This window comes from Hippoglossus stenolepis, chromosome 13, assembly GCF_022539355.2.
Source record: "Hippoglossus stenolepis isolate QCI-W04-F060 chromosome 13, HSTE1.2, whole genome shotgun sequence".
NCBI classification, from domain to species: Eukaryota; Metazoa; Chordata; class Actinopteri; order Pleuronectiformes; family Pleuronectidae; genus Hippoglossus; species Hippoglossus stenolepis.
In genome coordinates this window covers 21,157,892-21,175,231 of record NC_061495.1, presented here as the reverse complement: position 1 = coordinate 21,175,231, position 17,340 = coordinate 21,157,892, and the positions used below count along the sequence as shown (strand labels likewise).

The 17,340-nt window shown below is 40.8% G+C and overlaps 1 protein-coding gene across 2 annotated transcripts in view; it reads left to right on the top strand.

Moving 5' to 3' along the window:
- The first annotated feature begins 214 nt into the window (after window positions 1–214).
- xpo4 (exportin 4) overlaps window positions 215–17,340 on the top strand; it is a 48,840-nt gene continuing 31,714 nt past the window's right edge. For both annotated transcript variants that reach the window (XR_007034782.1, XM_035174440.2), the window contains exons 1-7: window positions 215–328; window positions 3,393–3,498; window positions 4,042–4,183; window positions 5,108–5,246; window positions 6,954–7,070; window positions 7,219–7,372; window positions 16,312–16,424. Coding sequence is in view for 1 of the 2 variants with exons in the window: in XM_035174440.2 (XP_035030331.1) it covers window positions 239–328; window positions 3,393–3,498; window positions 4,042–4,183; window positions 5,108–5,246; window positions 6,954–7,070; window positions 7,219–7,372; window positions 16,312–16,424 (861 nt within the window). In the remaining variant the exon portion in view is untranslated. The remainder of the gene's footprint in view (window positions 329–3,392; window positions 3,499–4,041; window positions 4,184–5,107; window positions 5,247–6,953; window positions 7,071–7,218; window positions 7,373–16,311; window positions 16,425–17,340) is intronic.

Sequence of the window (17,340 nt, the reverse complement as noted above, 5' to 3'; positions counted from 1 at the left end):
GCACCGAAACTTTGTGGTCGTATTTAAATGGGCCACCCTTCTCTAAATCTGTGTCCCAGTCCCCCCCCATCCAATATTGTCTATACCCGCCCCTGGCTCAGGACAGAGTCTCTCCAGGGGGGGGAAGCACGGCTGCAGGACCCGCCGCCTCCGCGCTGAGGATGACGGGATCGATCCCCCCCCCACCCCCCCTTCCTCTGCCCGGGTACCAGCGCTGCACTCCCACAATGCAGAGCGCATGGCGCGTCATTGGAGAGGGACGATGATGGCGGCGGTCGGTGCACCAGAAGTGATCACACAGCTGGAAAGCGCTGCCAAAGTTTTAATGGTGAGGAACCGCTGGTTAGTGTGAGGCCTCGGTGGAGGAGCTACATGTGTGCTAACTTTATCCCGGGTTAAGTCCGGAGCCGCTTGTTGTTAAATGTGTTCACTTGTCTTTTTTATCAACCGGAGAAACGATGTGGTGCGGAGGGGGGGGGGGAAATCCACCAAACTCCTATTATTCCTTAAAAAAAAGAAAAATCCCTCATTTTTTCCCTCCTCCACCATTTTCCTCTCTTAACCCTCCACCTGATGGGGTGACCCCGCGTTTAGACACTTTATAACCGGGCTCACGTTTCCAGAAACTTCGGCTCATTCAGGTGTCACATGAAGTTTCCCCGCTCACAGTGGAAGCATCCTGGGCTTCAGCCTTAGCTTCATCCCCCTGAAAACCCCCCAGTTTCTACCATGTGTCCGCTTCCTCCTCCAGCCCGGTTGTCCCTCGTCCACCAGCCTCCACGAAGGGAGCAGCTACAGGAGCTAAACCATGTGGCACGAGCCCCGTGTGTGTGTGTGCTGCAGACAGGAGCTAGCTACAGCCTCCTCTTGCTTTCTGCCATTTTGCTTTGCCATGATCTGGGATTCGAACCCTGCCGTTCAGCTGCTTGTTGCACAGTTTAAACCTGCGAAATGAGCCTGTTTGTTACACGAGATGCTCACGTGTGAACATCACAGCAGCTCCACCTTCACATGTGAGTCAGCAGGTGTCATTTCGATCAAAGGTTACCACTGTTTATGTCTTATTACCTCTACACATTAGTTTAATGCATGGCTCCTGGTTATCCTAGTCTAAGTCAGTGCTGCTTCAGGTTGATTTGAGCATGTGTTAATTCACTGCTGCTGATGTATATTGATGCTCGGCCACATGGAAAACCTCAGGATCAACTGTGTGTTTAATTCTGAAACCTAATATCACATGGATCTTTCTTACCTCATCTGTTTTTAACCTTTGTTTGCCACTTTTCTCCTTTAGTTGGAAGATGTTCAGTAAAAACAACCAGAGTGTTGAATTTGAATCAGTACAATTGAAATGAGAACATAACCCTTTTTATTTTGTCCCATTGATAGTTGCATTCAGTTGATAAACAGTTGTAACACATGCAATCAAATGATGAATTTGGTAAATTGGTGCATGTGCAGTCAGATCTCTCTTAGAATGAAAGAGGAGCCTGGTTATTATTATTTAATGCTTCATTGCAGCCACACAAGAGCTTTACCTTCACATGTGAGTCAGCAGATGTCATTTGAATCCAGGTTTATCCCTGTTTAAAACATTGGGTCTTGTTACTGATACACATAAGTGTGTTGATGAGTTGAATGCACGTCTCCTGACTTGTTTATAAAGTCTAAGTCAGTGCTGTGGTTGTCAGTCTGTCTTTATATCTGTTTCAGATTGATTACTTATCTCAGGCCCCATGGGAACTTTTCAGGATACACTGCTTGATTCTTTCTTTATAATATTTTTCATTCTCTTAATCTCAGAAATGGCATTTTGACTTTATCGTTTTATATATTTTTGGGCATTACTCACAACAAATGGTCCTGATTCAGTCAAACCGCACATGTTGCCGTTATATTTTTTATGTTTTTACCCCTCGGCCTCTTGGATACCCCAGAAAGTAGAATTTTACTCAGTACCTTTAAAAGTAGAAACCTTTTATTTAGTTTGATTGTATTATGATGATAAATGGGTGTAACTCATGCAATCAAAGTGTGACATCAGGCGTCTTCTGAATTAAAGGTTATCACTTCTAACTCCCTGTTTAAACCATTATGATTTATATTTTAGTGTATAGAATAGCAACGTATGTTTGGTATCCTTAATTGATGTAAAGTCTAAATCAGTTGGACATGAACGTGCTGTTGTTATATCTGTTTCAGGTTGATTTTAGCATGTGATAATTCACTGCTGTTATATTGATGCTCGGCCACATGAAAAATCTCTAGAATACGCAGTAAAGTATTTAATATAATAGAAGAATAAGCCTATAAACAAGAGACTAAATACAAGAGATGACAAACTATGAATAAGAGAGAAGTCTGCAAATTCACAGTAGTTGTTAAACACAATGTAATTAGGTAGGTAGGAATAGGACTAAAATATGAATATGAGATGTGCAAATTCACAGTTATTGCAGGAGTAAGCAGAGCGCTTTGGTGTGGACAGCAGAAACTATACGTCAGGGTTGTGAGACTTCACCTTTTGACAGAGATGAGGAGTTGTACTGTGTTATTGCTGTGGGCAATACTTTCTTTAAATTTTTTTGCCTTTCGTTGGACGATGTATTGCAAAAATAGTAGTATAGACGGACAGGAAAGATGGAGCTGAATTACTCACAGCAAAGGGTCCTGATTATATTTATACGTCTTGGTCACTTTGACACCCCAGAAAGTCAGACGCAGAACCTGTTTATTTTTTTATATTGATAGTTGTGTTCATTTGATAAACAGTAGTAACACATAGAGACGGACACCAAAGGGTCCTGACTCCTGATTCAGTCCAACCTCAGACATTGCAGTTATATCTACACATTCTTTTCCACGGTTAGATCAGACATCCAGCTTTGGAAGCAATAACAACTATGGTTAAGTTATGATAAGAAATACATTCTTCAGAGGCAGTCCTGTTAACTACCTCACATGACCGTTCAGAACACTTTTTACATTACACACAACAAGTCATTAGTGCAGCTTTAATGTTGCATGTCATTGAGAAGGTGATTCAACCTTAAACGCTCGATGTGTGTTTGCCATCATAACATGACAGATGTATGTATGGGTAGAGGGGTTGTCCTCAGATGAATGGCTCTTTTTTTCTTCTGCTACCTTCTACTAACTACAAAGTTGCTAATACAACAATCAGGCCTGGAATGTGACTTTCCTGAGCTGTACTATGGTGATGCCCCTCAATAAAAGAATGTGTTCTTGTGTATACATGTGTATTGCGCACATTCGGAGCTGTGCTTACGGATTGCCTGATTTTGTACGACCACAATATTAATATCACGGTGTAGGATAGTAATAGTCCTTTCATAACGCACTGTTGGATCTAACTTGTTTGTCTTTTGCAGGCACCGCCGTCCATGGTCAGCACAGAACAGAGGCAACATGCGGAACACGTGTTCCTCTCCTTCAGGAAGTCCAAATCTCCTTTTGCCATCTGCAAGCACATCTTAGGTAACTAATGACTTGAGATCATTTCATATCTTTAAAATGTGCCCTGACCCACTGGCTGAACAAACATCCTTTTTTTGAGTTTGTACTTTCAAGAGCTGTAGGTCCCTCTGTGTGTTGCCCTTTTAATCAACATCTGCAGATATTGTTTAAAGGGAGGAATGCGTGTGTTGATCCAGTCTGGACTTCAGCCACTGATGATATGATCACAAACCTTCTGCTCTGATGTTTGGATATAACACAAACATTTTTTATGTCATGGACCCCCATACTGACTCAGAAACTTTCATTTGATCAGTGAGTTTGACCTTTAGCTTCCATCAGAAAGGAGCTATGGAGCAAAATATCTTATATTTAACATCAACATTTGTCTTTTTAGACAAACCAGTTTTGAAATAGCTTCTTTTAGGATCAGATCTATTTCATATGATTTTGCATTTAGTTCTTATTGCCTCTGAGTGCACAGTAGTTATTGTGTCCCACCCATGACTTTTAAAAGTCTCCTTATTCTCTTGTCTCTTATATGTATCTTCTCTCCCTTTCCAGAGACCAGTAAGGTCGACTATGTGCTGTTCCAGGCAGCCACAGCCATCATGGAGGCTGTTGTGCGGGAGTGGATCCTGCTGGAGAAGACCAGCATCGAGTCGCTGCGGACATTCCTCCTCACCTACGTCTTACAGAGACCCAAGTAAGAAACACATTGTATCTATGAACTTACTGTTGAGTGGTAAGATTTGCAAGAACATCAAACAACCCCATCGCGTGTTACATAAATCGCAGAAAACTGAAGTCATCCAACAGCCGTTAATATTCACCAACAAACCTTTCAAATCCCACAGATGTTTTAAATAAGCTGACTACATGAATAAGCTCAATGTTGAACATCTAAATCTGGGTGGATCACTCCGAGCCAGTTATGAGCAGTAGTTAATTTGTTTGTGCAGATAATATTGATGCCATTTGAAATTAGGTTTCAGTGACTAACAAGTTGCCCTACATTTTATCTCCAATGAAAAGCAACTTTTATATATATATATATATATATTCTAAATTTCAAATAATCTAACCATTTTTGTGCAGTATGACTCGAGCAATGCCAACATACACCCTGCAGTTCTTCATACAAAAAAATCTTTAAGGCTTAATTGAGGCTTGATATTTTACAGCTTAACCATACACTTAATAATAAATAACACAAATATCTAGAAATTGCATTAAGAAAATATATATAATTCTTTACGTAAGATGTAAACATAAATGCACATTCTAAACTCCTGATAAAAATATGAGCATTTACCAGATTAAGTGTAGAAGAGCACAGGTTAATTTGATATGTGAAGTACAGGTTACAGACACTATAACCAAAGTTCCTGACCTAATGCATTGACAAGTTACCAAAACTCTCTTCAACAAACTAAAAGGATTTAACAAAAATGAAATAAAGTCAGGTTTTTCTTGTGATACAGAAAACAAGCTGCAGCTGTGATCTCACCGTCAGACACTGAACGCCTCTTTCAGTTTACTTTTCACAGTCTCTGCAGTGGCCTGGGATGATTCTCTGTTACATCCACTGTCATTTCTCTGTGACTGATCATCTCCCTTTTTCCTTCAGTGTGCAGAAGTATGTCCGTGAGCAGATCCTTTTGGCTGTGGCGGTCATCGTGAAGAGAGGCTCTCTCGACAAATCCATCAACTGCAAAAGCATCTTTCTCGAGGTCGGACAGCTCATAAGCAGCGGGAACCCCACAGTGGTGAGCAAGATGATTAATGATTAATAAGCAGCTTTTTTCAAAATGGGACATTGGCTGTAAAGGGAAATTTGAAAGAGATGAATTTAATTGTCCCTTTGTTTAACTTTTCTACTATATGAAAACTATTCTCAATTTTACAACCCATAAATGATCTTATGCAGTAATAATGCTGTCTGTTGTCAGTGATTGCTGCTCTTTCACATGTAAGTTTAGTCTGAGGTGTATGAAATGTGATGAAAATATAGAGATGTGCTGAGATCTGTCAGTAAATTTAGTTTTACATACAAAACAAACTATTTCATCTCTTTTTAGACCTGTTCAGTAACAGGTCAGCAGTTACCCAGAATAAAATTCAAGATGTATTCGAGAGCTTGTGGAATCTTTTTCCGACTGATTCGTAGAGTTAAATGAATGCCTCCTAACAAAACTGTCTTTGATCATATTTATTTTATGTTTTGCCTTGATGGACGACATTTGTACCCCGGTTACATTTTTCTTTCTGCCTGGGATCTGGCTCAGATTACAGAGAGCTCGGTCTGAAGATAAAAAGTGGCACAAAGGCTGAGCTGGGATAGAAGCTCCAGGCGTGTTCCTGTGGTTAGAAGAAAGTATAATGTTGAGCGCCTGTTTTCTTTGCTCATGCACTCAAATCAATTTTGTGTTTAGATCATGGGCATTTTCATGATTACATCTTTTTGGTGTTTTGGTGCAAGTCACAAAGAACTATTTCAATAATTAAGACAATAGATCCTTTCTACAAAAAGGCAAAATATTTTTTTCCAGTTTGTAGTAGTATACTAGCATTACCTTTTAATTGTCTCAGTGCTGCTCTATATTATACAACCAACTGGTTGTCCCCTTGTAAGCCAGTAGGTGGCAGTATTTCATTTGTTACATGACCTAAACCACAAACCAGAAAATGTCAACTGTGCCATGGAGAGCTGACAGTGCTGAAAGTTTAATTTAAATTTGAATTATGATGCACAAAACCAGATTCACCATCCCTCAGTCACAATCAATTAATTTACAACTAGAATGACACTCAGTAGAGCACATAAACCTCTGCCAAGGCCCAGCCGTCCCCTTACATTCAATCAACCTGCACCAAAATTCACACACTCATATATGAGTTCCATGTTTCTTCATTTGGTTGCATTTGACTGATGTTAAAAGGAAGAAGTGCAAAAACTATGAGTGGATTAGTCATAGTATCAAAAATGTATCTGCACACCATTAGTGACACAGCTCTAACTTCAGAAATAATATTTTGGTCCAAATCTGACATTGTCTGTTTGTTTTTTTCCTGCTGATGGTCTGAGGACTGAAACCTTGTGTTGAAAAAGCAAGCGTGATGGACAGTGTCCACGGCTCTTGGGGGTTTCTTGATTAGTCCAAGTGAAAGAAAAACAATCAATTAGTCGTTGAGAGATTTATCAGGCCAAAATGTCAAATATATGCTGGTTTTAACTTCACAAATGTGAGGATTTGCTGCTCGAATAAATCGTCCTACCGGATTTTTGACATTTTATGACATTTGAAAAAATAAATAAGGGATTAATCGGTACCTAAAGGCATCTTAAACTAACACAGTTTTAACACAGACACATTTAGTTTTTCCACTCATGCTCCTCCCTGTATTTACTGATGATACTTGCTCTTTTGATCTGAGTAAATTTTTCTGCGATCATACAACCTTCTCTGCTGCAGCAAACTCTGGCCTGCTCTATCCTGACGGCTCTGCTCAGCGAGTTCTCCAGCTCCAGTAAAACCAGCAGCATCGGCCTCAGCATGGAGTTTCACGGCAGCTGCAAGCGAGTGTTCCAGGTGGGTTCTCCACCTCATCTCATATTCTTCGAATCAATACAGTTTTTACAGAAAGGATAATTGCTTTTTCTTTAGTTCATTATTCTTTATTTCCTGGATTCATTCATATTTCTCTTCTTTTCCCCCTCCATTACTTCCTCGGTTCCAGGAGGAAAGCCTGCGTCAGATCTTCATGTTGACCATGGAGGTGCTGCAGGAGTTCAGCCGCAGAGAAAACCTCAACGCCCAGATGTCGTCTGTCTTCCAGCGTTACCTGGCTCTGGCCAACCAGGTCCTCAGCTGGAATTTCCTGCCGCCCAATCATATCCTTTCTATGTCAGTGGCTGACCAGGATTTTTTTTACACATTACAAAGGTCAGGATCATAAATTTTAAGATTTCTTAACAGGTCAGTTTCCTGTTACTCACATTTTTATCATGGCTTGCCATTTCATGTGTTGTATATGAATATCTGTGTCTGAAGAAGAGGGTAATTTCACAGCCTAATTGGGCAATGACAAATAACTTTAAACTTGACTAGCCCAGTGGTCTAATGTTTGTAATTTTAGTCATTATTTCGATTGTTTTTAGAGGCATCTGACACCATGACATTGCTACACACACCTTTTAGTATTTAGATTAAAGGTTCAGGTTAAATGAAGGTGATCTTGTAAGGGTTAGAAAATGCTCAAGGGCCTCCTCATTTTAGGAATTTGTTTTTTATCACTTATAAGAATCTTATATGTGTGAATATACACTGCTGTTGGAGGGGGGGATCACATATTGAAAATATGTGATACCCAGGAATGTATATCTGTCCGTCTGGTTGCTTTGTAGTTTATCTCTTGTGCTTGCATCTATATTATCTTTGCAGTTGGCCGCATTGTTGAGCGAACTTGGGCACTGTGTGTGTGAGTTATGTGTGTGTTATGTGTATCCAGGCTCATTATGGCCTAAATCCCAACCAGCCTGGCATCCTCTCTGCCTGTCTGAGCGGATCTGTAGTGGCGCTTGCTGCCACCCAGGGCCATGTATCACTTTCAAAGAGGTGTCTGTGCGTCCATCCCCATATCATTCCAGCAGCACACCACCCCCGCCTTGGCTTGTTGAGGCTCCCCTTGGTATGCCTGGCGCGCTCAGTTCAATATGTGTGTGTGCTCTCAAAGATGCACATTTACACACAGTGTATGTTTAGTTTGTGCACAGGCAATTTTTAGACAACAGTTTAATTTTGTTTGAGTGTTGGGTGTGCGTGTTTATGAAGCCATCCCAGAGGTTACTGTACATCTATGGAATGGTTTGAGTTGAGGTTGAAGCAGGATGCTTTGGGCTGGAAAGTGATATTCAATCACACAGTGTTATAAACATTTAATTCATTTATTAGTGGTATTAAAAGGTTATTTTGCGTTGAACATAGATGATAGAGAATGTACAAATATACCACTTCACTGGACCAAGACAGTGTTCCCTTTGATATCACAGGGAGTTTTAGACCATTATGGACAGAGTTATTCACATCTATAGATGGCTTTTCAGTTGAATTCCCTATATCACTTTACCATCAATTTACTATACCTCAGTATTGGAGCCCCACCAATATGGATTTTTGGGGCCTGATATAAAGGAGAATACAATACCAGTATAAGTATCTTTTATTAGTAAAAGATACCAATCTATATATATTTTTAATTAGCATTGATTCCTAAGATGTTATCATATCGGCTGATTTTCATTTTTATAACCAATAAATAATTTCGGTTCTACTCAGTATATTTCTCACATTTAAGTAGTATTATTACGAATTTTTCAGTTGTTGCCACCTGCAACCTAAAGATCTCATTAAGTGAGTTTAAAAGAATGTGCGGCAAAGATGAATTATAAATAAAATGAGCCCATCCCTGTGCTACTAGTTGCTTGGAATAGAGCTGTACATTAGTTATCTGGTTTCTTGCTGCTGAGTTGTCACAAATGTTCAAAGGACTTTCTTAGGCCATAAAAATAGCATATAAATTTTCGAATCAAGTGGCGTTCCCCTTGAAATTCTGCGTGCGTGAAGCGTACAAGTGTGTGTGCTGTTGTTGAAAAGGAGAGCAGATTGATGAAGGCCACTGGGACGCCAGAATGAGTGTGGCCGCCTGTCGGCAAGTGTCACAACACGCCCGTGTGCTGCGATGCAAGCGTATGCCAGGATGGGTATCAAGGGGCCTCTCCTTAATTGCGTGGCTGACAGCGGCTGCCTTTCACCCTCATGGGCACACACACACTCTTCAACCAGCTCTTTTTAAAAAGCCTCCCTCCCTCAGACAAACTGGGCGGCATGTGTGTTATCTGTCCTCACCGCCGTCTGAAGCTGGGCCCTTAGGCTTTGGTGTCATCTGGTGGAGGCACGCTCCCCGGGCGTCTGTACAACACCGTGTCACTCCACACCTGGCTTGACTCTAGCCAGGGTCGTGGTCGGGACTCGAGGCTGCAGCGGCAGTCAGGTGCTGTAAATGGCGGTCCGAGCTGACAGATAGATCACCCTCGTCCCCACTGCCCCAGCGTTCCTGCACTAAACAATGTCCTTTAGCCACTTGTATGTTTATTTGTCTTTGGTATGTTCATCGCTGCCACTTGTGTTGCTATAATAGCCAGTGGAGCTTTGTTCTAAAGCAATTTTTCATTTTGCTTTCTCCCATCTGTTCTTTTCTTCACTGGAGAGGAATGTGTAGATTTCATGGTGTATTGGCTCTTAATAACTCAAGTTGTTTTAAATTAGAATGGCGTTCCCTGCATGCCTCTTCCAACTATTTTCCTCAGGCTACATCCACACTACATTCTAGTTTTAAAACGCATCACTGTTGCTACGTGTATGAAGTTTGGAAACACTGCTGGCCCCATTTGAGTTTGAAAACTTGGGCAAAAATTGAGACGTTAGGAAACTTATGCAGTCACCTGCATTCACTTCCTGATTCTGATCAGTCAGGACTCAACACGAATTTTGGTGCAAATCTTTAATTTTCTTTAACCTTGTGTGATAGGGTGTTTCTTGACATTTTCACAGGTTTCCTAGGGGATAATTCTTGGATCTTGAATCTGGCACATTTTCGGGGACTGGTATCTTTAAGTGTGTGCAATTTGGTGCAGCTTCATTTAATTTAAGGGAACTATTGAGGCTTGGTTGGAGGTATGTGCTTGACTGAGTGCCATTCTAGTTTTAGGTTTAGAAACACTAAATTGAAATTGTATTAATATGGATGCCCCTTACTTGACTTGTCCTGTGAATATACAAACCTCTACTTTTTTCTTATATTTATTGAGGCGCAATAAAAGCAGCATTAACATCTATAAGCTACCGTAACCCCCTGCCGCCTCAGTGGGGGTTATTCTTGTGCTGAAAAGACGGCAGTCAGTCCAACACTAGCCTTGGCCTGGCTCAGGATTCTCATTAGCTGTTCAGAGGTCAATTTATGGGCATTTTGCCCCCTCAGGTTAAGGTTAGGATTAGGAGTGTGTAAGCTGATGCTGGATGTTTGCCTTGACCCTGACCTGTGCAGAGAATCCTCAACTACTGCTGTCTAAACAAAGGCAGGAGTGTATATACAGATGGCTAAAATGCTGATGGACATTCGGCTGATGCATGTAACTTCTGAGCTGAAGTTCCTTCATGACACGTTCTTGTCTATCATCTGACAGATAATCCTTAACATTGATTTTATTTTAATACAGCAAAGAAAAATGTAGAACTTAACACAATGAGCACTTAGCAATAAAGACACAAACAAAGCTCAAGTTTCACTGGTTATCTTATGTGAAGGCATCACACAAAAACATGTATTTTTTATGTCTTTATTTCAAATCCTCACTTATAAATAGACAATGAATAGACAATAAACTTGCCAGTGAACATGCATTGTGTATACATTATTGGTTTGATTGGGTAGAGTGAAGATTAATGACAGCTGCTGTCTAAACAGATGGAGGCCAAACAGTAGAAGGAAACAGGACAGAAAATGAGGAGGGGGTGGTGGAGGAGGTATTCCTGGACTGTTATTTCACATGGTGCGGCTGCGGGGGGAGACTTAATGCAGGATATATCACTTAAACCCTACCACACGCCTTAGCATAGTGCTGCCCTCTTTGCACGGCGGCTGGCAGACGCGCAGCCACTCTCCCCCGTGCAGTGGGTCCATCCTCTGCGAGGATCAACCATAATGAATAAAGGATACAGGAGAAGATCGCTAATCCACCATCCTTGAGCATGAAGGTCGTTCAGGCCTGCAAAATGTTCAGATTACTGAAACTGATTGTTGGCTATTTAAGGTGGTCATGAAGATACTTTGAGATTAATCTGTGAGGTGTTTTGAACGTTGTCTGCAAATTGTTAGGAAAGTGTTGGGAACTGTTCACTGAGATGGGCTACACGTTTCAAAAATCTCCCACAGTGAATTGATAGGAAACCAACATTTGGCCAGAATAATATCAAGAAGAAACTAATAATTTATTTGAATTTGAAACAAGTCAACAATTATTTCAAATATATACCAGTTGAGGAATCTTACCAGCAAACACTCTGGTATTACTGTTGGTCCAACGCTTTGTTTTTCAAGATTTCATGGATATTTGATAGATTACCAGGATGTTTGGTTCAGACATTCATGATCCCCAGAGGATTAATCCCACTGCTATACAAACAGGATGAAATGTCATGACTGACAGCTGAGACTGACTGACTGACCACAATACCGTGGCTCAAAGCTCAAAGCTCGATCGCTACTGCTCAGACCTCTGCTCAACACAAATGATGTCAAAGGCACAAGATGGCAGCTCTCGTATCCAGGATATTTTGGCATCATTTTTGTACAGTGGTTCGAAGTGGAGAGGCGTTGTCCAGCTTTATTTACAGTCATTGATATAACCATATATTATCTGATCTGTGAAGTTACTGACCAGGAATTCATTTAGTTAACTTTTGTTACCTTGTAGCAACAAAATTATCAAATCAATTAAACATGATCCAAATTCTGTCCTTGAGACATTTTGCAGTTTGTTTTTTCTAATCCACATATTTCATCTTCTCTTTTACGTCCAGAAAAAAGGCTCAGCCTGCATATGCTTTTTTGTAGCCATGTGGTAAGGTCATGCACAGCAACACTCGCTGAAATACAACCCATGATGGGAAGAATGGCAGGGTTTTTATGACGACTATATTCCCTTCGTCATGCTTGGAAGTTGAGAGCTGTGCACACTACCTGGGCTAAAGGTCACACGCAAAACTATAAATACCAGAATTCTCAAGTGTCTGTCACTGAAGATGTGGTGCTGAAAACAGTCTTCTTCCTTTGGTGCAATCTCATAACTGGATTCAAAAAGAGGAAAATTCAACTTAATGTTTCTCAGCCAGAGTGACAGGCGGATCAGACAAGTCTTACATCAGCAGTTTTACAGGCGTTTGACTTGTGGTTGACATTATTTAAGATTTGACAGCGTGTGTTTATGTGTCTGCAAATTTGGCGACTATAAGTGAGAACTCGGGGTGTGAGAATTTGTTCACTTGTGTTTGATTTAAAATCTCGTGGTCAGTGGTTTACATTGGTTGTGTGTGCGTGTGTGTGTGTTAATCTGTCGGTGCGTCTTATCTTTCCAGTGGAAAATCGACATGTCACATTAGTTATTCTTGAGGCTGTTGGAAGGGTTGAGATCGTGGCAGGTGATGTCTTTTAAAAACCCAACAAACCACAGCCCACATGTCCGAGTCACTCTGCCTACATTAGTCACCCTGGAGGCATGTGCACTTCACACACACACAGACACACACATACACAGTTCTTCTTTTTTGACGAGAATGAGTGTAGTTGAGCCTCTAAATTTACTCGTCAGCTCTTAAACTAGGTCTTTTCCCTAAATGTGAGGTTGGACATGATTGAAGGGACTGTCAGACATTTTTTCAACTGTCAGTTGGAGTTTCAGTTCATGTGAGTTGTTTCAAAGACAGTGCAAGTGTTTAAAAATTAAAAAGGCAACCCCAATTTCTTTGTCTTAGTAACACACAGAAATAGTGAATAAGTGCTGTTATCACAGAAACCCAGCAAATGTATATTTCCTCCACAATTAATTAATTGTGTATTAATAATAAAAGGTTAGCTATGTTTTGCTGCTGTTATTCTGTGTGACCATGTTGATTGATTAAGTTAACTTATAATTGAAATAAGCACCAGTTCACCTGTGTGTTGCAGTGGAGAGAGGATGAGTGAGTCAGTGTTTTTCATTCACCGCCACATCTTATGGTCGCTGTGATTATTGATTAGAATTTGGGTGTGTTGATCCCTTTTTAAATAATTTTTCGGCTAAATACGTATCTCGGCGGGTCAATTGAAGTAAACCAGCCTCTCTCTGTCTTTTTAGTTTGTTTCCTGAAGTCGTTACAGTATCTTTCATGAAAAATTTAGATTATTTTGTAATTTGGTTTTGGCCATTTTCTGCTTGAGCGTAAAGTGAGTATTGTTGTGGTTTCTGACTGTTGGAAGTTTGTTCCTTTGTGAAGTTGTGTTGGATTCTTTTCACTCTTTTCAGACTTTTTCTAAATCAGTTGATCAAGAAATTAATATTAATTTACTAAATTATCAGTTTAAAGTATTTAGATGTGGTTCCTAAATTATTCTCTTGAGTAATTTGGAATTTATGTTCCTGAAACGTCCTTTTTTTTTTCTGTCACAAGCTGTCAGAGCCTTTTTACATCTCTGTCCAGCTGTGTAAAGTAGTTGAAGAAGCTGTGTAGTTATCATTCCTGAGGTCTCTTGTGAGTTTTGTCTCAGTCATATGATCTTTAGGAGCGGTTGTATGGCCTCTGTCACCATGGTGGTCCTTACCCGAGGAGACGACCACCGTCTGCAGGTTGCAGGACTTTGTCAGTTCCATGTTTGTAGAACCAAATACGAACTAGCTCCTCTATTTTCCCCCCTATCTCTCTCTCTTGGATGATTATGTTTTAAATTAGACAAGAGATAGAATAAAATGTATAAGCCAAACTGTTTTCATTTCAATTAAGTTTTGTGAAAACTTCCACTAGACAAATACAATTCATGGACCAGGTAAATGTAAAGGGAACTGAATGAGGAAGTTATTCAGACAAAGAAAAAAAAAAGAAAAATCTGGTTCTTTTATAATCAGAAATGAATTGTTAAACCTGACAAACCAAAACAACTACACATGAACTTACTCAGTCATATTGTCGCTCTTACTCTTATTTTTCCCAGATCCTTTTCTTATTCTTTCCTTTTGGAAAAGTTCAGTTAGAGGTCCTGTGCTCCACCACGACTATTTTTAAAGAAGCCTTAAAGCCAAGCATTGGACAGACACACACATGCACACACACACACAGTCGCTCAGACCCTCAGACAGGTGCCAACTTTTGTACCGAAAAGTGTGTTGTGGTGTGTCGTGGTGGGGTGTGTGCACTGGGAGTGACTGTGGGCTGGTGTCAGAGGAATGCGTGACCTCGTAGGCCTGTGCCGCTGTTTGGCTTTGATCGAACATTCCTCTGAAAGTTTCCTCCTGCTGTCATTGAGCTGCAGGGCACTGATATGGTCGTGTGTGTGTGTGTGAGTTTATATGTTTGTGTGTGTGTGTTTTACGTGATTGTGTGGGTGATGGAAAATGAGAGGAAGACTGTCTTTTATTTTTCATTATTTTTTACAAGCAAACGTGCAGGGTGCCATTAAAGCAACACAAGTTCAGATTATTAGTGTTAATTAGTAGCTAGTTGTAGTTAAATATATTGTCCTCAATCAAATATCTTAAATAATGGACAATATGGATTTAGTTTTTTTCAGTCTTGTGATGGATGAAATATTGGAGAGATTAAGATAAAAAAATGTTGAATTGGTTGTTCTTTTGTGAGGTAAGATTTAGTTTTTCTGTATTTTCTACAAACAAACTACAGCAAAAAATGTCTCTAGAGGAGGAGAAAAGCCCAATCGACCTGCTGTGTTGATCTATTAGGTACATTTATTTGGAAGTCTTCCAAATAAGGAGAGAAAGATTGTATGTTTTTGGGAGAAAGTAAAAACGTATGATGGTGGTTAACAAATATGACAAATACAATGGATGTTTGCAGAGAGTGTTGTGGCTTTGTCAGATGCTTTGATTGAAGAAATTGTGTTTGTGAGGGTGAAGTGCAAGAAAAGTCTAATTTGGGAGGATTGTTTTTGATGAGCTAAGGAAAACGCATGTTCTGGGTGTGTTTAGGAGTCTAGAATAAAGACATGAAGGGTTTTGGGTGTGTAGGGAGAAAGTGTGTGTTGTGGGTTTGTAAAAAAGCTTGTTGTGGGCGAAGAGAGCGCTTAAATGAGACTGTGTGTTGTGGGGGTGTGAATTTAGAAAGACGTGTTTGGGAGAAAGAAGAATTGGGACATTTTACAAGCAAATAAGATTTAATTGCAGTTTGTGGGTTGTGAAGTGGGTGTAGATGAAATTGTAAATCAGGAGAAAGTGTGTTACATGGGGAAGAAGAGACAGCTTCTTGTTAGAAAAAGAAGAAAAAGACATTGGAAACTGTCAAGAGGGAAAGAGTGTTGATAGTGTGAGGATTGTTTGTCGTGGGAGACAAAAAAAGAGCCTTGCCTTGGTCTTGGAAAGCCCTCAGGAGGACAGACAAGGTGATTGGCCGATGAGTTGGAGGGAGTGTTTTAGAGCAGTAAGGAGTCTCAAGCACGTCTTGTAGAGGAGCGGACAGAGGGGCAGAGTCTCGATTGACTGCAGGGAGTGAGAGAGAGACTGATCCGTGTGTTTTAAGATCTTGAGGAAGCAGAGAAGAGAAATCTGAGTGCAAGAGGAGGAAGCTCTGGTGGGAAGAGAGGTGAGCAAGAGGACACAAGAAGGGAAGAGGGTGGCAGAGAGTCAATTACAGGAAAAAATAGAGTTGGATTAAAGAGTGAAAGGAGAGAAGTGGACAAGAAGGTGAGAAAGAAGGAAGTGGAGGAAAACGGTGGTGAGAGAAGAGCTGACGAGGGAGAAAGAGAAGGAAGAGAGGACAAGACAACAAAGCCAACCACAGAGGAGATGGTGAGAGCTGACAGGGTTAATGAGAGGGAGGGTTAGTTAACAAGTGACTTACAAGTGTCTACTGCCACTAACAAGAAACCAAACACCAAAACACCCATTGAGAAGGAGCGTAGTGACAGGAGCTGGTGTTTTGTTTGTGGCACTCCTCCTCCTCCTCCTTCTCCTCTTCCTCCTCCTCCTTTACTACATGCTGTTGTTAGCCTTAACTGGCGGAGGGTCACTGGGGCGCCACTACATCGCGATGTTTGAGGCCACGCAGAACGTCACGCTGAAGCCTGGGGAGTCCTGGAGGGAAGCGCTGCTGGACACCCGTGTCATGGACCTCTTCTTCACCGTGAGTATCCCTTCCATTGTTCATGTGTTTCTGTTTCTCTGGGTATTTTGCAGCCCTGGAGGAAGTCTGAATTTAATCTTTTAGTTTTTAAGTTGTGAGCTCTGTAGTATGAGTTGTTTTTTGTTTTTTTTGTAATCTTGTAGGCCACAGCGGTTTTACATTTTTTGTGTTTGTGTCACTGATGAAATTGGTTATAGGTTTTATTTTACACCGCACTTTGAAAAAGGAAAAACGTTAAATTAACTTGCAACAAAACCTGCAGATTCTTTGCTCTCTGCTATTTTATAGTTCACTGTTGTCCGTTTATCTTCACATCTGTCTTTATCTTCTTCCGTTTTCCATCCATCCATATCTTTCTGTCAGGGAGGTCACTTTTGAGGTTTTCTGTCTAAAGTCAAACTATTTCTGTCTCATGTATTCCCATTAGAGTTTTCTTGTGTCCTCCTTTACCCTCTCCTCATCTTTGGTTTTTCTCCTGACCTCTAGCTGGTGGTTTATTTATGATCAAAAGAGAGAGACAGTTTGTCTTTTCATGTCGGGGAAAGAAATCCCACTTGACCTCGTCGTTTGGCACATCTCACGTTTTCACTACTTATGTGGGTTTCTTCAATGCACCATTAAGTAGATTTATGGGTGCTTTGCAGTAGGGTCGTGTTATTGTGTTACTGTTCAGTGGACCGCCGGGTGAAGTCAATGTGTATTTTTGTGCAGTGACTTGTGTGTTTTAAGAGACTGCCCACGCTGGCTAAGCAAATGGTGTGGAGGGGAAGTGTGGAACAAACGGGTCAGCTCTTCTTCCATTCAGCGTCATCCAAACTTCTCTGGCATGCTCATCGCATGATGCTGATCCACCAGTGTGCCTTTCACCATACACTACATCCTCCTTTTAGCCTTTACCTGCCACAAGCATCGACCT